The 20,810-nt window shown below is 45.8% G+C and overlaps 1 protein-coding gene and 1 non-coding gene across 2 annotated transcripts in view; one reads left to right on the top strand and one right to left on the bottom strand.

Moving 5' to 3' along the window:
- Positions 1–17,340, top strand: part of SLC39A8 (solute carrier family 39 member 8) — a 36,485-nt gene extending 19,145 nt beyond the window's left edge. Inside the window, exons 3-9 of the mRNA XM_049786530.1 lie at positions 294–456; positions 1,184–1,353; positions 2,184–2,306; positions 2,662–2,832; positions 12,858–13,065; positions 13,151–13,335; positions 15,744–17,340. Coding sequence (XP_049642487.1) covers positions 294–456; positions 1,184–1,353; positions 2,184–2,306; positions 2,662–2,832; positions 12,858–13,065; positions 13,151–13,335; positions 15,744–15,893 — 1,170 coding nt within the window. The 3' untranslated portion in view covers positions 15,894–17,340. The remainder of the gene's footprint in view (positions 1–293; positions 457–1,183; positions 1,354–2,183; positions 2,307–2,661; positions 2,833–12,857; positions 13,066–13,150; positions 13,336–15,743) is intronic.
- Positions 801–906, bottom strand: LOC126029202 (U6 spliceosomal RNA). The gene has a single exon (XR_007502850.1). It is a non-coding gene; the product is annotated as a U6 spliceosomal RNA (small nuclear RNA).
- Positions 17,341–20,810: the final 3,470 nt, after the last annotated feature.

The raw sequence follows: 20,810 nt of genomic DNA, 5'->3' as shown, positions 1-20,810 counted from the left end.
CACTCTGGCTATATGGGTCACTTTAATTTTTCAAGTTCTTGGAAAGCCCCAGTGTGATTCTTCCTTGGCAGAGGTGCCAGGAGATACTGGTGATGTTTGTACGAATGGGACAAAGGCGCTTGCTTTGGGCCCTGTTGCAGGGTCAAAGGGCCATAGACTAGTGGAGCCTGTCAGGTGCTGTCTACCCTCTTGGGGGGCTGCAGGTGTGTGGGGTGCTTGTTCGTCCCTCCTGGCTCTGCTGCTCCCGCCTTTCTTATACTTACGTGCCTGTGCTTGCCTCACCTCCATGCCAGTGCCTATCTGCTGAGGATCTATTTGCCCTGCATGGCTTCTCCAACACCACTCCACTGAGCAGCTCCGACCTACCTATCATCTGCCCTGCCATCCTCCAGCAGCTCAACTTCCATCCCTGTGAGACCCGTCCCACACTCAGCTCGAAGCCCAGCATCTCAGAAGGTACGTGAGTGCCGCCCCTGCCTTTGCTCTGGGGAGACGTGCTGTCAGTGTGCTGTCAGTGTGCTGCTCCCTTCAGCATCACTGGGAGCCCAAGTGGGGCTTACCGAAGCTCCATTAGTTATGTGCTTTCTACCTGGGGAGTCAGAAGTATACTTGTGTGTTCAAAAATATTATGAAGCAGACTTTTTGGCCATACGTGATCTTAGCTTTATGCTATGCTTGTTGTATTACACATTGTTTGGCTCAGAGTTAATTGATCAGTTATCTAATCTTATCGTATTATTAAAAAACTTATTTGGTTACCCAAATTTATTGTTAGTGCTCCTAGTTTATATATCTTTTTTTAAAATAAGGAACGATTAATGAATTTGTGTGTCAACCTTGCTCAGGGGCCATGCTCATCTTCTCTGTATCATTCCAAGTTTAGTAGACATTGTCTGAGTAGACACTTGCTCTGAGACACCCCCAACCCCTGTCACGGGAGCCCTCCCACTCTGTCAGCTCTGTAGGTCCTTAACCCTATCATTGCTCTTTGAGAATTCTGGCAGCCTGGGCTTGTGGCTCCCCACGTTTCTTTGCTCTCAGTTTCTCATTGAGTGTTCCTATGAAGGCCTCATTCCCCAATAATCTGTGCCTAGCTTATAAAGAAGACTTTTGTTTTTGGCTCCCCGAGCCCAAGATTCTGCTAGTGATTTACACTCTAATTCTCCCCTTTTCTAACCCACAGTGTGGGGCTATGGATTTCTGTCGATCACGTTTATCAACATGGCATCTCTCCTGGGGCTGGTTCTGACTCCGTTGATCAAGAAATCCTACTTCCCCAAGATCCTGACCTACTTTATAGGACTGGCAATCGGCACACTGTTTTCCAATGCCATCTTCCAGCTCATTCCCGAGGTAAGGCCATGGGGCATGTGCGAGGCAGAGTAGGGCATCCTCCCCGCCTTGTGCAGCCCCCAGAGTGGTGCTTTGTGCATCTTTGCTACCTGTGGTTAGGAGCTCTAGTGGTTGCCAGTGGTTGCCAGATGCCCTCTAGTGGCTGCCAGATGCCAGGCAGCCTGTGTGTGAGTGAGGCTGAGAGCAGGCATCACCTTTCTCAGAGGTCCCTGGTCTAGGCCAGGCAGTGGCTGGACTGTTGTTGCTCTGTCAGGCAGGTAGAAGAGACCGTCCTGGTTGTCCTGAAAAGCTCAACTCGATGTATGTCCAGGCCACTCTGCCATTATGAAGAAAAGGGATAATCGGCATCTGATTTCTCTGTGTTGCCTGGATAGGATGTTTTCTGCCAACCTGGGTTCCTGCACCAGAAGTGGCTCCTTTGGGTACATAGGCCCAGAGACTCAGCTGCTTTAGGCCATAGAAATTTCTCAGGTTAGGAGACAACTTTGTCATTGCCAGCAGTTTCATTGCTCAAATTTCAGTGTTTTTGGTTTGTGAAATGGGCAAGTAGATAAGATGAACTTAAAAAGCTGTGGTGAAAATGATGTAACTGGGAAACTTCGAAGCTATTTTCTGTGACTTTGCCTCTGTTGCCTTTTTATTTTTGTCTAGAGTCACACCAGGCAACTCCCTGGGGTTCTTCTGGTTCTTCAGCCAGAAGTCAAGTTCGGGGACCATGTGGGAGGTCGAGATTCAAACCGACGTTGGTCCGGGGTTAGCTGCATTCAAAGCAGTTGCCCTATCCGTTACACTATGCTCACTCTCTCTGTTGCCTTTTTCTCTGCACCCAGGCCTTTGGCTTCAATCCCAAGGTTGACAACTATATTGAGAAGGCTGTCGCTGTGTTTGGTGGATTTTATATACTCTTCTTCTTTGAGAGAGTTCTTAAGATACTATTGAAAACATATGGCCAGGTAAGTGGACTTTGGGGGAAGAAGCTGGTAATTTGCCTTTAATGGCAGGGATTTTCTCTGAGTCATGTGAGCAGTTAGAAGTATGTGAAGGGTCACTAGACAGGTTTGTGACTGTGAAGAGGATTGTGTGGAATTCTGATAAGTCTCTGAATATGTCCAGCTCATTTATTGCAGGTTGGTTGGACTTAGGAGGCCTAGCAGTGGGTCAGTCAGAAGTGAATTTGATTCGAGGCTTTATGGTCCCCTGTGATAGGGGAGCCCCAACCTCCACGTCCTAGGGATGGCAGTTCTGTGAGTACAGCAGAGTTTGCAGTGAGAGGCCAGTCAGGGTACATGCGACTCTGTTTCCTTGCAGAATGACCACACCCACTTCGGAAACGAGGACTTTGGAGTACCCCAAGAGAAAATGCCATCCCCAAAAGCGCTGCCTGCCCTGAATGGGGTACAGACGTGCTATGCCAACCCTGCCGTCACGGAGCCCAATGGACACATCCACTTTGACAATGTCAGCGTGGTGTCCCTACAGGTCTGTAACTGTGTGCTCTTCAGGGGTCTGGGGCCACATGTGTGTGCATGCATACATGTATGAGTGCATGGTGTGTACATGTACAGCTTGTGTGTAGAGGTGAGGTTACATGGATGTTAGGCTTTGTTCTTTCCCGACTCTGAATTAGGTGCGAAATCCAGAATCCCTGACCCAGAGTGTTCACTGGGCTCCATGGTCTGATGGGGTGACAGCCATTTGAGACACAATCATTACTGGTACAATACTCCCGAGCAAAATGAACGAGGAACACTTATTTCGCAATTCTCTCATGATTCAGTGCTTGTGAGCAAGGTTGAGGGAAGAAGAGGCCCAAGTCGAATTGCTTTTCCCTGTGTTTACCATTTTTGTTTGCTTTTGTTTGCATTTCCACAAGCATGTGAGGTGGGGAGTCATATCATGGGACAGGCATGCAGGTATTGAATCTGGTTTACATCCTGTAGCAGCTCTTCAAAACAGGGTTTGCTTTATTGTATCTTCAAAACAGGTAGGTTTTCCAAGATGGACAGCAAGGTGTCAGGCTGTCTGTGAGTGGGCCCTGGATGGAAAGAGGTGATCTTGGCAAATGGTCAGGAGCAAACACAGTAGGTCAGAGGTTGTAGAATTTCCCCTCTGAATGAAGGAAAATCTCAGGCATGTGTGAAGAGGAATTTTCTTGGAAGCACAAAGCCAAGAGAGAAAATGGCTAATTGGACGCCAATTAGTAAATTATTTTGCAAAGAATATGGTGATGGTCACATAAATCACTCTTGCAATACTTACTACTAACATTGATTAACTGACCAAGGACCCAGTCTAGCACTTCAGGTACATGATCTTGTTGTTTCCTAATAGCTGAGGGGTCATGTGGGAGACCAGCTTGGGGAGCTTAAGTGGCAAACTCTGGAAGTCCCACACTCACACACTGATCTGCATGGAGCCTATTTGTATAGATGTGGTCCGTTGGCCAGTCAGAGCATGTCCATGATGTCGATCTTCCTTTTTGTTTCTGTAGTGCCGGGAATCCAGCCCAGGAGGACCTCACGTGTGCAAGGCAAGTGCTCTGCCTTGCACCCCTGGCCCAACATTCATCCCACTATTTGTTGTTCACTTGTCTGTTCTTAGTTTGCACCATACCTGCCAGTGCTCAGGGCCCCCCTTCCTAACACAGTGCTTGGGGGACCTAGTGGTGCTTGGGTGGCCTTATCTGGGCACCAGCATTGAAGTGTGTCCCAGCCTTTGGGCCATCTCTGCACCCTACATCAACTCTTTAATAAGCAATATTTTATCTTGGAGGAGACACATTTACACACAGGATGTAACTTAATGCTAGAAACCCTTGAAGTTCTAGTTAACAACCTTCCTTCCAAGATGAACCTAGATTCTCAACACTTCATTCAGCTTACCCTGCTGTGTTGGCTCAGACAGCCATGGAGCAGAGCTGCCAATTCCCTGAGCCATGGTCTGAGGACATTGAGTGGCCTCTGGCCATTAGAGCTGGAGAATAAGCCTCAAGTCCTGACACTGGAGTGACTGGACAGTGAAGCAGGGGTCCTGGAAGACGAGGCCCAGGGAAGGAGAGGTTGGGCTCCACAAACAGGCCAGACACACAGTGCTCCTGGCATCTTGTGGTTTCTTTATGTTGCAGTAGGAAGTGGCACATGAGCAACACCACAGAGCTCCCGAGATTGCCTTGAGTTGGGGAGGCAGTCGGATGGCGATTTAAATAATAAATCTGAGGCTAGAGCAGTAGGACAGAGGGGAGGACTTTTGCCTTTCATGTGACTGACTCAGTTTCAATCCCCAGTATCTTTGATGGTCCGCCAAGTTCACCAGGAGTGATTTCTGCATGCAGAATCAGAAGTAACACCTGAGCATTGCCATGTGTGGTCCAAAAACAAACAAAAAAGTAAATAAAATCTAAACAGATCTTGATTTTATCCAGAATTGAAGTGAGTGTTTAGCAATTGTTAATACTGTTTGGGCCCCACAGTCATGGCTTGAGGCCCCAAGCACAGAACATGAATAGATATGCCACCACGTCTGTGTGTGGTCAATGTCCAAGTACTGTTTCAGAATGTTGGCGCCTTCCAGAGCCGAGAGATCTAAGCCTGTCTGTGGGTAAGGGAAGGTGATGATAGGCACAGAGGGTGTCTTGAGTGGGAGGGCAAGGGTAAGAGGGCTCACCGAAGCCCAGGGCTCAGTTCTCCATTCTCTGCTAGGTCAGAGTGCTAGGTCAGAGCCAGTCAGAGTGCTTGCAGCCCTGGGCAGCCAGGTGGGGCCCTTCCCTGGTAGAATGTGGCTGCGTATGGCCACTAGGGGACATACCGAGCTCGTGCCTCTAGTCAGCCTGTAGTCAGCTACTCAGTGGCTGTCTCTAGAATAGTGATTCTGAGCTTTGCAAGAAGCACCCTTTCATGGACCAACGACATAATCCAATAACGTGAGCTTTTCTCTTTTCTTTTGCTTGATTTTGGGACTATACCCGGCAGTGGTCAGGGGTCACTCCTGGTAGGGTTCGGGGCACCTATTTGGTGCTGGGGATCCACACGAAGGGGAGTGCATGGATCCCTTGTTCTGCCTGTCTGCTGTCCCTACAGGAGGTGCTGCATGTGTCACAGACCCTTGTGCCTCCTGCCCTCCTGGTTGTAAAGGGCCGTGCCACCCTCTGACACACTCAGGCTGGCAAAAGGCCCTGGTGGCCGGTCTCCCCTGCTTGCTGTGTCCAGGTGCTTGGGGCTTTCAGCTGCCACTAAAGCTCCACGAGAGACACTCGGTGTGGATAGTTGTTCACTTCGGGTCCAGATGGGCTCAGATGTGCACCAGGGCGAGAAGCTGAGCACTGCAAAGTATGGAAAGCATAGGCCCCTGGGGGATTGGACATGTGATCCCTGTCTCATGGGCACTTGACTGAGAGCTGGGTGAGGGGGTTGAGGGGCCACGGGGCACCTGGATGAGCCTCCTTCACTCCTCCAGTAAGACCAGGTCCCAAGGCACAGATTGCACCACTGCCCAGTGTGATAAATACATAGAATCTGTGGTACTCCCTCATGTTGCCATCATCCTTCCTGCTGGGATGTAACTTTTGACACAGGAAACAGTCATTTCTGGTAGCCCACCCCAACCTGCTGGCAGATAAACTAATCATGGGAAGGGCCTGAACGGAAGGTACTGGGAGGAGTAGAAAGGCCAGATCCAGTCAACACTGGGAGGACAGTTGAGGGCTGAGCTGAACATGATGGAGGAGCAGGAAGGCAGTTGTGGGGGCCGTGTTCAGAAGGGGCCAGCTTCTGGCAGCAGATTCCTAGCCCTGAACCTGCTTATGCTCAGCGGGAGTGTTGGCCTTTCTATCTAGCCTGGCCTCTGCTCTCAGCCCCCATACCTGCTGTCTAGAGAACTCACATCTACAGACCTTGATGGTCCTTAGGGCCAGGAGGGCACACAGGAAACCCACCAGGACACAGTTTTGGAAAACTGTATCCCAACCTGCTTTCTTTTTTTTTTCTTCTTCTTTATTTGAACATCTTGATTACATAAATAATTGTGATTAGGTTTCAGTCATGTAAAGAACATTCCCCTTCACCAGTGCAACATTCCCACTACCAATGTCCCAAATCTCCCTCCATCCCACCCCACCCCCACCTGTACTCCAGACAGGCTTTCCAGTTTCCTCATTCATTCACATGATTATGGTAGTTCTCTGTGTAGTTATTTCTATAGTTGTACTCACCACTCTTTGTGGTGAGCTTCACGGAGTGACCTGGTGTTCCAGCCCTCCTCTCATTGTCTCTGAGGATTGTTACAAAAATGACTTTTACTTTTCTTAAAACCCATAGATGAGTGAGACTATTCTGCGTCTCTCTCTCTCCCTCTGACTTATTTCACTCAGCATGATAGATTCCATGTACATCCATGTATAGGAAAATTTCATGACTTCATCTCTCCAGACAGCTGCATAATATTCCATTGTGTATATGTACCACAGTTTCTTTAGCCATTTGTCTGTTGAAGGGCATCTTGGTTGTTTCCAGAGTCTTGCTATGGTAAATAGTGCTGCAATGAATATAGGTGTAAGGAAGGGATTTTTGTATTGTATTTTTGTGTTCCTAGGGTATATTCCTAGGAGTGGTATAGCTAGGTCGTATGGGAGCTCAATTTCCAGTTTTTGGAGGAATCTCCATATTGCTTTCCATAAAGGTTGAACTAGACGGCATTCCCACCAGCAGTGGATAAGAGTTCCTTTCTCTCCACATTCCCGCCAACACTGTTTATTCTCATACTTTGTGATGTGTGCCATTCTCTGTGATGTGAGGTGGTATCTCTCCGTTGTTTTGATTTGCATCTCCCTGATGATTAGTGACGAGGAACATTTATTCATGTGCCTTTTGGCCATTTGTATTTCTTTTTTATCAAAGTATCTGTTCATTTCTTCTCCCCACCACTTTCTTCTGTCTCATTGGAACTGTGCTATGGCTGGGAAGGCCAAGTAATGAGCATTACTCAGCAACTCCTATTTCTGTTCCCTTTCCTTCTGAGTGATCTCTTGCTTAGTTTTGGCTTTTAGTTTCCAGGTAACACTTGGTAGTGCTGCTCAGGGCCTATTTCTGGCTCAATGCTTAGGGGTAACTCCTGATGGTGCCAAGGATTGGCTATGTGCAAAGGAAGTACTAACCCTTGTACAATCTACTACTTGTTCTGTTTGTTTTTGACCACATCTATCTATGCTCAGGGATCATTCTGGAAGTACTTGGGGGAACCATATGCAGTGTAGGAATTGAACCATATGCAAGAGCTAGCGTTGTGTAAGTAAAGCACCTTAACCCCCCCCCCCCCAGACTCTCTCTTTGCTCCCTAATGAATAATTTAGAGCAATAGAAGTGATGGCAGAGATCAGCCTGTGTCTGAGAGAAGTGGCTGGATGCAGCTGTGGCTGGACTTGATGCCTTTCTCTGCAGATAGGCAGCAATCACCCACAAGCAGCCCAGACATTCGCTATCGACCTCCTCTACTTTTCATTGCTGCCCCAGGGCCGTACTAGAAGCACCTAGAGACCACAAGCAACTGGGGTAGAACTCAGGGCCTTGGAAGGCCAAGTCCTGGTGCCATTCAACTGTTCCTATTGCCTCTTTTACCTCATCTTTCTCTTTTCCTCCCAGAAGCATCCCAACTTGCATTCTGTGAGGCACAGGTTAGGTTTTTAACCTGAATCTATGTGCCCTACCCAAATTGCCATTCTTGGATTCCACACAAACCTGGTTTGCCTTAGCCTTGCTTTTTCATTCTTAAGATATTTTTTTTTTAAGAAGGGGGAAAATCTGTTGATACTCTGAAATTACTCCTGGCTCAAAATTACATCTGGTGGTGCTTTGGGTACTATCTGGGATGCCAGGGATGGAACCTGGGTTGGCCACATACAAGGCAATTATATTGCCCATTGCATCATCTCTCTGGCCCTTTAATTTTTTCTTGCTTACAAATCTTTTTTATTTTTGGGCCACACCTGGAGTGTTGCTCAGAGGATACTCCTGACTCTATGCTTGGCGATTCTCCTGGGACTGGAATCCCAGCATCCACATGGCCAAGTGCACGCTCAACCTCGTTTGTGCTCTTTCAGGCCCAAATATGTTTCTCTAACCTCCACCTTTTCAGTCAGCTAAAGACACTTTTCAGTGTCATTTTTCAGTCACCTAAAGACATTGGTTTTGAGATGATATATTAGCTTGACACAGACATTGCTAGGGTTTTACTGGAACTCTGCCTTAATCCTGCTTGCCCTGGGTTCTGGAAGCTCTGCAAGTGCATTTATCTAAATATGAGCCTCTTAAATTGCTTTCACTAATCAAGCAGGGCTTATCTCTAGTTAGAAGAAATTAGTGAAGTTTTACTCAATTAGGCCTGATGTCAAGTTAATTTCCCCCCATTAGTGTAACGAAGAATTGCTATGTTGATCTGCTTTGAGTGTACTAATTGATAAAAAGAGAAAAAGGAAAATGAATGCCCATATTTTTTTTTGAAAATTGAGGAAAGATGAAGAGGTTCAAGTAAGTTATGCAGAACATCAGAAAGGGGTTGCTTCATCTTTTGTGTAGAAAGCACAGCTGCAAACCATAAGCAATAGAAAATATTCAATACATCTTCTACTGGGGCTGGAGAGATAGCATGGAGGTAAGGCGTTTGCCTTTCATGCAGAAGGACGGTGGTCCCTAGTGCCTGCCAGGAGGAACCCTTGAGCGCTAACGGGTGTGACCCAAAAACCAAAAACCAAAAAAAAAAAAAACCCAAAAAACCCAAAAAACCAAAACATCTTCTACTGCTGTTGGACACATTAAGGAGAGCCACACAAAACAGTAACTCTTTCATTTTTTTTAAGGTGAAGTTTTAAAATGTGTTTATATCACAAGTGGTGGATTTGCCAAAGTTGGCCCTTTTCTTTCTTGGCTTTTGCTACTTGCTATAGACTGTTTATATGATTCTTTGTCCTTTCTATGCTACCCTTTGCAGTTGGGAAATAGTGGACCAATACCTGGTGAGTAAATATTCGTTGGTGGCCATTTGCCAGAGCATGGTGTGTTGTCTTGTGAGAAATGAGAGCTGCTGTTGGGGAGGGCAGGCGTTATTCTACAGTCTCTCTGCCCATGTTCTGTTGATTCCTGGTATTCAACACAGGGATCTGAAGTTAGATTCATCACACCTGGCAGCCAGATGTGGTCCTGGCAGGTGAATTGACCTTGATGTCTACATACTCATAGCACACACATAATCTCTCCCCCACATGCTCACACATACATTCACATGCACACACCACACCCATGCCTGCTCACATGTACACACAGAACACATGTTTGCATGTACCCCCTCCACATACTCACATACTTGTTCACACATTCACATCCACACGTTTGCATGCATGCACACACATACATCACAACATGTGATCAAATGTGCACATACCACACATGCTCACATGCACCCCCACACTCGCATATGCTTACATGCACACACATGCTCACATAAACACACACACACTCACTCTACCTCACTCTACACGTTTGCATGCAGCCCTCTTCCCCATGCACACATGCCTCTTATTTCTGTCAGCACATATTGGAGGAACATTAAAAGAAGAGAAAGACAAGACTTGATCTCATTGAATCTTTTGCCTGGGTATTAGCCCTTTAGTGCATCAGGAATCTGGGAGAAAGTGGATGGGTAGTGGCTGGGATGGCAATACCAATGCCCGGACTGGGAACCCTCTCGGACCCTGTCTTGCCAGCAGCTCTCCAGGCTCCTGAGAAGTGCTCAGACACAGACATTACCCTTGAGGGTCACCCTTAGCCTCCTTTATTGGGATGTTGGTTCCTGAGCAACAATACTATTTCTTCTACTTTCCTTCTAATTCTGTGCCTTGGGCCTCTAGGAATGCTACACTCCCTGGAGGCAGTGCTCTGTCTTCTGAAGGAAGCTCTTTGGGTCTCAAACTCCCCAAACACTTGGAATCCCTAGGACAGGAGATTATTCACACACCGTGCTTAGTAGACCCCACCTTACACAGGGATACCTTCTACACAATGGGCCACCTCCTCAACTGATGGTGGTAAAGAAAATTTGGGCGCTCGCTGCTGAAACCAATCACATGATGGGGTCAGGGTCAGAGGCTGAAAATAGGGCTTGGTCACCATTACTGTGATCAATGATGGCATCAGTCATGAGTCATGACACTTCTCTAAAAGCCCCAAATGACTGAGTTGGTCTCAGAGTTTGAGATTGGGAGACACAGGGCAGTGTGGGGACAGAAACTTCATTGGCCCTGAGTGCACCTGGTTGAGCGTTGTTGGGAGAGGAGTCCTCAAAAGGGAAATTCTGGGTATAGTCACCTTCCAAGTGTGCATCTGTGCTCCAGTGTTTTGATGATCCTGACTGTCCAACAGGCCTCTGGTTTCTGTGCTGCCTGCTTGCAGTGGCAGTCTCTCCCTACATGCCAGTCTGTAAGCAGCAGGATGCAGGGTCCTCTCAGTGTGAGGGAGGAACTCAAGTTGGGGAGAAGCCTGGGCACAAAGTTCTCCAAGCTGCTTTAAAACCATCAGTGTTCAGTCTGTGACTCCCTTTGAGGCCGCTTGGTCTCAGTTAGTGCAAGTGGCTGTGTGAGAGACGTGTGAACTCCACTTCGGCAGTGATGTTCTCTTCCCAATTACCTTCACAGCTTTCAGAGCATCGGAAATTATCCCCTGGAGTCACTGTGACTACGTCATTACTATATACATTAAATGACATATGTACTATATGCTCTATTCTATCTATGTATATACTTTAAATAATGCTGTTTTTGAAATCCCTCAGATTTATTGTAAATTATTCCCCCCTCCCCCAAGACATTAAAAACAATAAGGCCCTTAAACCAGAGTTAATGGCAATTATCACCATTTCTAAAGACCCAAATCACTTTACTCACACTCCATTGCTGGATGGAGGGCGAGAAGACAGCTTTCAGGGTTTCTGGAAATTGTTCCTTCCTGTTAATGGTGCTTTTTATTAGTAAAGAGAGTTTTGGAACAATGATGAGGTTTTCCTGAAACCAGACAATGAGAGCCTAAGTGCCTCTGAATTCTATTTGGTTCTTGTGCATTAAAGAGGAGATTACTCTCCCCTTTCTCAGAAGAAGCTTCATTTTGGCTTCAATGCAAGAGCTGAGACAGATTAGAGGAAGGGCAAAGGGAGACCCAGAGCTGTCATGCAGAAGAGACCTGGAAATTCTGTATTTCTATAGTGCCTTCACCTCTTTACAATGTTTTTATGCCTGTGAATTTCTTCTGTCAGCACAAAAATTTTTTTATTATCTTTCTATAGTTTCTGGAAATGCTCTAACATTGGTTATGAGACCAATTTACAAGTTAGTACTTTTTTTTTAAACTTTTTTAGGAAAATTAAAATTTCTTTTTTTTTTTTTTTTGGTTTTTGGGCCACACCCTGTGACGCTCAGGGGTTACTCCTGGCTATGCGCTCAGAAGTTGCTCCTGGCTTCTTGGGGGACCATATGGGACGCCGGGGGATCGAACCGCGGTCCGTCCTAGGCTAGCGCAGGCAAGGCAGGCACCTTACCTCCAGTGCCACCACCCGGCCCAAAAAATTAAAATTTCTTACAAAGAGTCTATTGTAGAATTTGAATCCTTCCATTGTTTCAAAGTGGAAAGAATCACTTGTCAGTGATTGAGGCCAGTTTCAATCATGCTTCATGAAATCTGTAAGAAAATAATTGAAATCTGGAGCCCCAGCCATATAGCGAACTACAGTCAGTGTGGAAAGGGAGGAGCTCAGGGGACTACTGGAAAAGGACTTTCCATGGTGAAACTGAGACCAGACCACTTCCTTGCCCCTGATTTGGTACACAGAAAGCAGAACTGGCACTGTTAGAGCAAATGGCCTTTTGTGGCCTAACACTGCCATGCCAGTCCCTTGTTGAGAGATATTTAAAATAATTTAATTGCCCGAGAATCTGTAGTTTGCAATACTATCACTAATTATGATATTCGTAAAAGCCGGTGTTCTTTGAGAAACTTCTTTTGTCCAAAGCATGTGAATAACTCAGCCTCTATGTTCTGTTCTGTGCCATTGGGAAGGCTGCTTTTTATTTATTTATTTTTTTAAGGCTCTGTGGGTGTACTTCAAAGGGTTGTTTTAGGTCGAAACTGATAGAAACACCCTGTCCGGTGGGGGACGTAGTTTCAGGTCCCTTTTTCCCCCTCACGTGGAATCTGTGGCTCCTGTGTGCTCATCTCCTAGAGTGCTTGTCTATCCCATTACTCTGACCCCACTCTGTCTTATTCCCTCACTACAATCCTCCCACTCTATCTTACTCCCCTAATCTGTCTGTTACTCTGTTTTACTCCCATACTGCTTCCTACACTCTAATTCTCCTACTCTGTCCCTCATTCTATTTTACTCTGCTAGTTTGTCCATTACTCCCGGACTTTGCCCCTTCCTCCTTGCCGGTGTTCTGTCTCTGTGCTAATGGCTTCCTTGTGTTCTCACAGGATGGGAACCAGGAGCCACGGTCCTGCGTCTGTCTGCCAGGGCCCAAACTGTCAGAGATTGGGACCATTGCCTGGATGATCACGCTCAGCGACGCTCTGCACAACTTCATCGATGGCCTGGCCATCGGTGCATCCTTAACCGTGTCTCTGCTGCAGGGTCTCAGCACATCCATCGCCATCCTGTGTGAAGAGTTTCCCCATGAGCTGGGTAGGCACTTGGAAGGTCATTTCTGTAGGGTGGGGGAGGAACCTGTTGCACAGGGATGACATGGGCCTCTCTGCCCCTTTCATAGGTGACTTCGTGATCCTGCTTAACGCCGGAATGAGCACGCGGCAGGCACTGTTCTTCAACTTCCTCTCGGCCTGCTCCTGCTATGTCGGCCTGGCCTTTGGCATTTTGGTGGGCAACAATTTTGCACCAAATATTATATTTGCACTAGCTGGAGGCATGTTCCTTTACATTTCTCTGGCAGATATGGTAAGACTTTTTTTAAATTAAGATATCTTTTTTAATTAAAAAATTAGATAGGGGTCCAGAGAGATAGCACAGTCATAGGGCGTTTGCCTTGCATGTGACCCAGGATGGCCCCGGGTTCAATTCCTGGCATTCCATACAGTCTCCCAGCCTGCCTGGAGAGATTTCCGAGCGTAGAGTTAGGAGTAAGGCCCCCCCCCCCCAACAGCTATGTGCAGACCAATAACAAACAAAGGTACGTTAGAGGGTAACTAAGGGCAGGGATTGTCCTTCTGGCTCCATTTCAGGCATTCTTCGGCAAAGTGATAAGGCTTCCCCAGCTGAGTTTCAGAATGCTTCACTGGGCCATGAGCTTAGCCCGTGGGAATGAAAAGGTTGGTTTTTGTCCAGCTGGGAGTTTGTTTCCAGGTGCTTTTCCTGGCACTGGTGCTCGGTGCTAGCTGATGTCCCCATAGTCCCTCTTTGAAGAGGATGTCACATTTGCAAGAGGAATAACAGCAAAGTAAAGAGCATTTTTGGATTTCAGAGTTCTTCAGAGTGAGAGCTTTCTGGGTTATCCAAAGGAAAGTCACTTCATGAATGAAATGAAAGTCAGAAAATATTGACTTGGAGGGTCTATATTTGTGCCTGTGTCTACATGTGTGCGTATTAGAGAATATCAGTTGTCCTGTGTATTTTCAAATGTGTCACAGGGACAGCTTTCTAGAAAGTGAGAATGTGCTAATGTATGCAGACCAAGGATGATCTTCTTTGCATTTGGAACTTCATATGCATCAGAGGCATGCTTTAATACATTGATTCTGTCCATCTGTGTGCTTTGCTAGAAATGCTGCTGTCTGGGTCTGTAAGCTGTTCTGTGAAAACCAGGGGAGATCAAGGTCTGCCTCTGAGCCAGGCCTGTACATGGGAGCTCTCACAGATCTTACGTCTTGGGCCAGCTCAGCCCAGTTTGTGTCTTCTTCCTCTGACCCAAGAACAGATCCAGCTGGCAGTGGGTTGGAAGAAATTCCTATTCCTGATGCTGCAGAGATTGTGGACTCTCTCCTCTGTGTGCATGTGTGTGCATGAGTGCTCATGATTTTCATGCTTTATCCTGTGGCAGTTTTCAGGCGGGCACAGGGATGGGTGTCTCTGGGGGGTATCCCCATCTCTGTATGTCCATTTCTGCACGTACCCCTGTATGAACCACAAATTAGAATTCCTATGGAGCCATCTCAGAAGTGATTTGTTGAGAAAGGATAGTTTTTCAGGTTTTTGCTTTTTGCTGTATTGTTGCTTTTGGGTCACAAGTTTAGTGCAGATGGAAGAAGATGGGAGATGAAGGGAGATGAAGGGAGAGAGGGGCTGGGGGAAGTGAAAGCTAATTCAGGGGTCACTCCTGGTGGTACTCAGGGGACCATTTACAGAGCCAGTGATCACAGAGTGTTTGGAGGTGTGTGAGGCTAACAACTTAACAGAAAGGAACCTTTTAAGCATGGAATTCCATGCTTTAATTGAAGTCTTTGGTACTCAAAAATGCCCAATTTATTTATAAACTTTCTGATTTTAAGTAAAAAGCAACACATTGAAGGGACAGGACTAAAATGGATAGTAATTTATACAGATATACTTTATCAGTCGTCACTGATAGATATTCTGGACCCTGGCCTGGAGATCAGAGGGACACAGAAAGCTGTGGAGGGAACACCAGAGGCTTATTTCTGCATTCATGTGACTGGCTTCTAGAAAGAGGGGAGGCAAAGTCACAAATAAGTCATAAATAAAATAATTACAAAAGTAAACATATGGGCCGAAGAGATAGCATGGAGGTAAGGCATTTGCCTTGCATGCAGAAGGTCGGTGGTTCGAATCCCAGCATCCCCTAAGGTCCCCGAGCGAGCCTGCTGGGAGCGATTTCTGAGCGTAGAGCCAGGAGAAATCCCTGAACACTGCTGGGTGTAACCCCAAAACCAAAAACCAAAAAAAAAAAAAAAAAAAAAAAAGTAAACATATGTATGTAAAGGGAAAAGTCGCTTTTGTGATGAATGATGATGATAGGGAGACCAGTGGAATTCAGGGAGGATCCAGGGAACTGATTTAAGAAAATGCCAAAAAAGTGTTTGTTTATGCAGCATTGGAGGGAAAAATTTTCTGATTGATGTTTTGGTTCTGTAAAGTTATAAGTTTTGTTTATGGATAGGGAGAATCTAGATGCATTTGAGTCCTGATTATTCTGTGTGCTTAGAAGGAGGGAGAGGACGGGGTAGGGTGCACAGATCCAGGCAGCTCTGAGTGACTTGGAAGTGTGCCTCTTGCAATTGGTCACGCTCATGCCCTTGTTACGTTGTGGATGATGCAGAAACATCAGAGCAGGTCTACTCTGGGTCTGACCACAAGATGGCCGCACTTGCCAACAGCATTTCTTTCTTCAGTTTCCAGAGATGAATGACATGCTGAGAGAAAAGGTAACGGGCAGGAAAACGGACATCACCTTCTTCATGATACAGAATGTGGGCATGCTGACAGGCTTCACAGCTATCCTGCTCATCACTTTGTATGCTGGAGACATTGAGCTGGAGTAGAAGCAAGTGGAAGAAGGCATGACCACCTGGGCACTGAATGGGTAAAACACCTCCAACAGGATTTTTTTAAGCACATTCTTTTTAGTTCAAAGATTATGTTCAACCGTAGGCCCCAAACCAGATCAAACCAAAAATGACAGATGAATGGTTTCTGAAGTATGGAATCAGTCGCTATTTGTTGTTTTGAATGCTCCAAAGGGGTCTTCATTCCAGCTGATGTCTGGCACTTGAGGTCTTTAGAAAATCATGACAAATGAGGAAGTTGACAATATTTATACACAGACCCAGAGAACAAGTGCCACAGCCACAGGTGCTGGTAAAACTCAAGGGTAAGAGCACCAAGGACAGGGTTTTCTTTTAACAATCTCCGTTGAAGTTTTTTTCAGAAAGGGCAAGAATGTCCCAATGAAAAAGAAATTTAAAGCATCACCACCGTGATAAAGGCCTCTTGGACTCCCTCGCCCGTGGCAAAAAGCCCCTTACAGCTGGTGCTGTTTTGTATTGTGGCGAGGTACTTGCATCAGATTTCTGGAAAACCAGCCTACAATGATGGTCATGATGAAATGAATAAAGTTTCTTACTTCTGCTGTGTTCTGACATGGATTCTTTACCTGTGAGTGTGATTCTGCTTCGAGGCGGCCCGCCAGGCTCTTCTGTGCCTGGTGGGAGCAGGTTGGGGACCTGCTGTTTCAGACGAGGTGCTGAGGAGAGAAGTTGTCAGCATATGGAAAGAAATCAAGTGTAATTTTCAGCAATCTACTTTCAGAGATACTGCTCAGAAAATACTCTTTGCAGAGTAAATAAATGTACAACAGTGGGGAGACGGTTGTATGTCAAGACTAACTCCGTCACTTAGAAGCATAAGTGCCCTACAGATAACTGAGCGCCATTTGGGATGGGCTTCTTTCTCTTCTGTCGACATTTCTTTTCTCTATGGTCTATCTTGGAAAATCATTCAGCACACTAGTTATTTTTCTGTCATGAAAGACGGAGTCTATTTTACCCACTTGGCAGACGTAAGAAGTTGGTCTACAATTGGAAATTCTAATCCTAAATCACACTGCCAAGATGCTTAAGAGAAGATGATGTGACCGTGAGGAAAATGATAAAAATGAACAATGACCTCAGGTATTACATTTTCCTACAGAGCAAAAAGTATCAAATCAATAATGTAGATTAGATGGACAAATATTTAACATGGATGAAGAATAAACATTTTACTTTATAATGGATAAGTAAATATGTTTGGTTAGGAGCCCAGAAAAGCACCTTTGAAGTCATATGCAACATTATTCATTATAAATCTGTATCCTTTTTGAATGATTCATGTATCTGATATTATGGGTAAAGATAAATGAGAAAAAGATGATAAGTTTTTATAGATGTTTAACAAATAAATACTGTCAAGAGCAATATTCATTAGAGACAGCAAATATAGTTTTATTTTTTATCCCTTCATCTGTTTGTATTCAGAAATAATTGTATTTCAGAAATAATTGTTACCTTTGGGAATTGGGAGCAGATTGTATGTCTGGGTGAAGCTATTTACATGTTTGATTAAAACCAGAGTTTGACCCTCCAGTGTGTGGACCATCTGTTTTTCCCATTTTTTTCGTGTGTGATCTCTGAGTCATTTCCTTATTTATCTCTGAGGAGGAGGGGGCCATAGAACATGACATCCAAAAAGGTAAAAACTGGGGCCGGAGAGATAGCATGGTGGTAAGGCATTTGCCTTTCATGCAGAAGGTCATTGGTTCAAATCCCGGCATCCCATATGGTCCCCTGTGCCTGCCAGGAGTAATTTCTGAGCATGGAGCCAGGAGTAACCCCTGAGCACTGCTGGGTGTGACCCAAAAGCCACACACACACACACACACACACACACACACACACACACACACACACACACACACACACACAAAAGGCAAAAACTAGTAATGTGCAGCCTTCAGAGGCTGTGCTTTCAGTGGAACATAAGATAGATGGATGGGGCCTGAACACATTGGGGAGGATATTTGCCTACATGTGGCTGACCGGAGTTCAATCCCCAGCACTCCATATGGTCCAAAGCCCTTCCAGGAGTGATTTTTGAGTGCGGAGTCAGGCACAATCCTTCAGCATAGCTGGGTGTGACTCAAAAACTAAACAAAAGATCTAGATAATTGAGTTAAATCAAACCCTTTGTCAATTGTCTTATATTGAGACATTTATGATATCAGGTGATTAGTCTTAATACTTAGATTTTAATTATGGAGCTTTCCAGTCACTTTTTCTGATGTCAGAGCTTCCCCCCATTGCTGTACTTCCCCCCCTCCCCCCACATGCTCATTCCGCTATCTAGTTCAGTCACCTGAAGTGTTCTGGCATATGCCTCACGAATACTGAAGCAAGGTATCCTCCACATAGCTCCCACCAGGGCCCCACATGTCAACTATCCCCAGAGGAATTGGGAGCTCTGAGCTCTGACAATAGGGGTGTCCTGGGGCTTCAGGGGAAGGTGGAATTGGCTCCATTGGTCTGGGTGGCAGGCAGATTCCAGAGCCTGAGAATGCATCAGTATGTGTGGGAGCATGTTAGTGTGTGTGGGCATGTGTCAGTATATGTGGGAATGTGTTAGTGTATGTGGGCATGTGTCAGTATGTGTGGGTATGTGTGTGAAAGTGTCAGTGTGTGAGTGAGCACATCAGTGTGCATCAGAATATATGTGGGAGTGTTTCAGTGTACATGGGAATGTCAGGGTGTGCGGGAATGCGTTTTTATGTGTGAGAATGTTAGTATGTGTGCATGTGTGAGCATGCCTTTATGTGTGGGAATATCTGTGCATGTGAATGTGTCAGTTTGTGTGGGAATGTGTGTGAACATGTCAATGTGTAGGAGCATGTTGGTGTGTGCAAGAGGGTATTAGTGTGTTTAGGAGCATGTCTTTGTGGGAGCACATTTGTGTGTTGAGTGCATCAGTGAGTGTAGGAGGGTGTCAGTGTGTGTGGGACCTTGTTGGTATCTGTGAGAGCACTTCGGTGTGTGTGGTAGTGGGTCAGTGTCTATGAGAACATATGAGTGTGTGTGCTCCGAGATGCAGGAAGGGAAGGCAGTTCTAGACCTTCTAGAAATGCAGTGCCAGGGAGAGAGACCAGGGAATGGGCAGAGTGGTCCTTCACCCTGACTTCTGTGACTCTGGTGCCACCGATGGCACTATCCACAGAAGTGGGTTGGGAGGGTTTGGGGTGAAGCTAGTCTCTGCCATCCTATGTTTCTGGACCCTTTCATATTTGTCCTTGCTTCTGTTGTTGCCATGGTTTTGGGGTTCATTTCCTGTTAAGTATGCAGTCACATTGTTTGAACAAACAATGCACAGGCCTTCCTGATGAGGTCCTCATTGCTGTACTGTGGAGCCCTTAGCCTGGGAGGAGCCGGGATCAGTCATGGGGGTGTTTAGGGGCAGCAGGGGCCACAGAGCTATCTCTTTGGTGTCTCTGTGTGGACTCTTTCACCCTCACTGTTAAGTATTTAGGAGGTGCCGCAATGTCGAACAATGCCACTATGAATCACAGCTTTTTACACAAATCCAGGGTAGAATCCTCAGTGAGTTAAATTCTTAGAAGATGAATCTCTGAATAAAATAAAATATGTGTGTCATAAGTGCCTTTTGATCCATTTCCTTCTAGAAAACAAACAATATGTGAGATTCTCTTTATCTGAAACTACCCACTAACCTAAGTATTGTCACTTTACTCCCAAAGTGGAAAAGGCATTATCAATGCATTAGCAGAGAGAAGGCGTGTCATTACCATCACCGTTAAATAAAAACATTCTCAAAGCTAATAGATATCTTCCAGTTCAAGTTTCTTCTAAAAACAGCTGGTAGATGATGGCAAACCTCACCCACCCTCTCTTTTTGTTCATACCATAAGCTAAGACTTGTTCTTGCTGATGAACATCTGCAGTTGGTGTGATGATGGGGAATACCCACTCCAACTCCAATTCAGCAAAATGTCATTTGAAAAAAGGAATTCACTTCTTAGTCAACCAATATGACAGCAACTTGTACTCAATAATCATTAGAGTGGGTAGGGCACTTGTTTTGCATGGGGCTGACCTGAGTTTGCCCCCAGAAACCCATATGGTCCCCCAGGTTCTAGGAGTGATCCCTCAAAAGAGCCAGGAGTAAGCCCTGAGACCAATGGGTATGGCTTAAAAACCAAAACAAAAATTATATTTTAAATTTTGTTTAAAGATGTCACAGAAACTTATTTTCTCTCCTATTACGTGTCTATGTAATATTCTCAATTTTGCATCTGTGTCTGCAAAACGAAGCATTATCATCTGGCTGTTTTTGAAGAGCTGGCTAGGCTCTGGTCACAGGCAGGTGTTCTTGCGAAGAGCAGAGCATTGTGTCTGTCAAGTGCCCAGGGTAAGCAGAGCAGTACGAGAAGCAGTTTTCAGAGTGCTAAACAGTGTTGACAACATACACACAGTCTTACTTGGAACCTAGCTCCTGGTGGGGCGATGGGATGCCAGGAATCAAACCTTAATTGTGTGCAAAGCAAGCAAACTCATTGATCTCTCTGACCCCTCAGAGTATCTGTTTTAATATCAAGCGAGATGGTGCACCCCAAGCATTTCCCAAAGTCCCTCAGCACTCTGGAGCAGTCCTTTTTATTTTCCCATCGCTCTTGAAACAGTCCTGTAATCCTCCCTGCTCACACACCAGTAGTGTTAGGCCTCAGCGTCCGCTCTCCACTGTGTGGACATTTCTCATGCCTCTAAGCAATCTATGATTCAGACTGAGTTTCCCATTTTTTTTTTTTTTTTTTTTTTTTGGTTTTTGGGTCACACCCAGCAGTGCTCAGGGGTTACTGGTTCTATGCTCAGAAATCACCCCTGGCAGGCTCAGGGAACCCTATGGAATGCTGGGAT

This window comes from Suncus etruscus, chromosome 14 (genome assembly GCF_024139225.1).
Source record: "Suncus etruscus isolate mSunEtr1 chromosome 14, mSunEtr1.pri.cur, whole genome shotgun sequence".
Classification (NCBI taxonomy): Eukaryota; Metazoa; Chordata; class Mammalia; order Eulipotyphla; family Soricidae; genus Suncus; species Suncus etruscus.
Note: the sequence above shows the minus strand (reverse complement) of the source record. Positions and strands in the feature narration are given on the sequence as shown.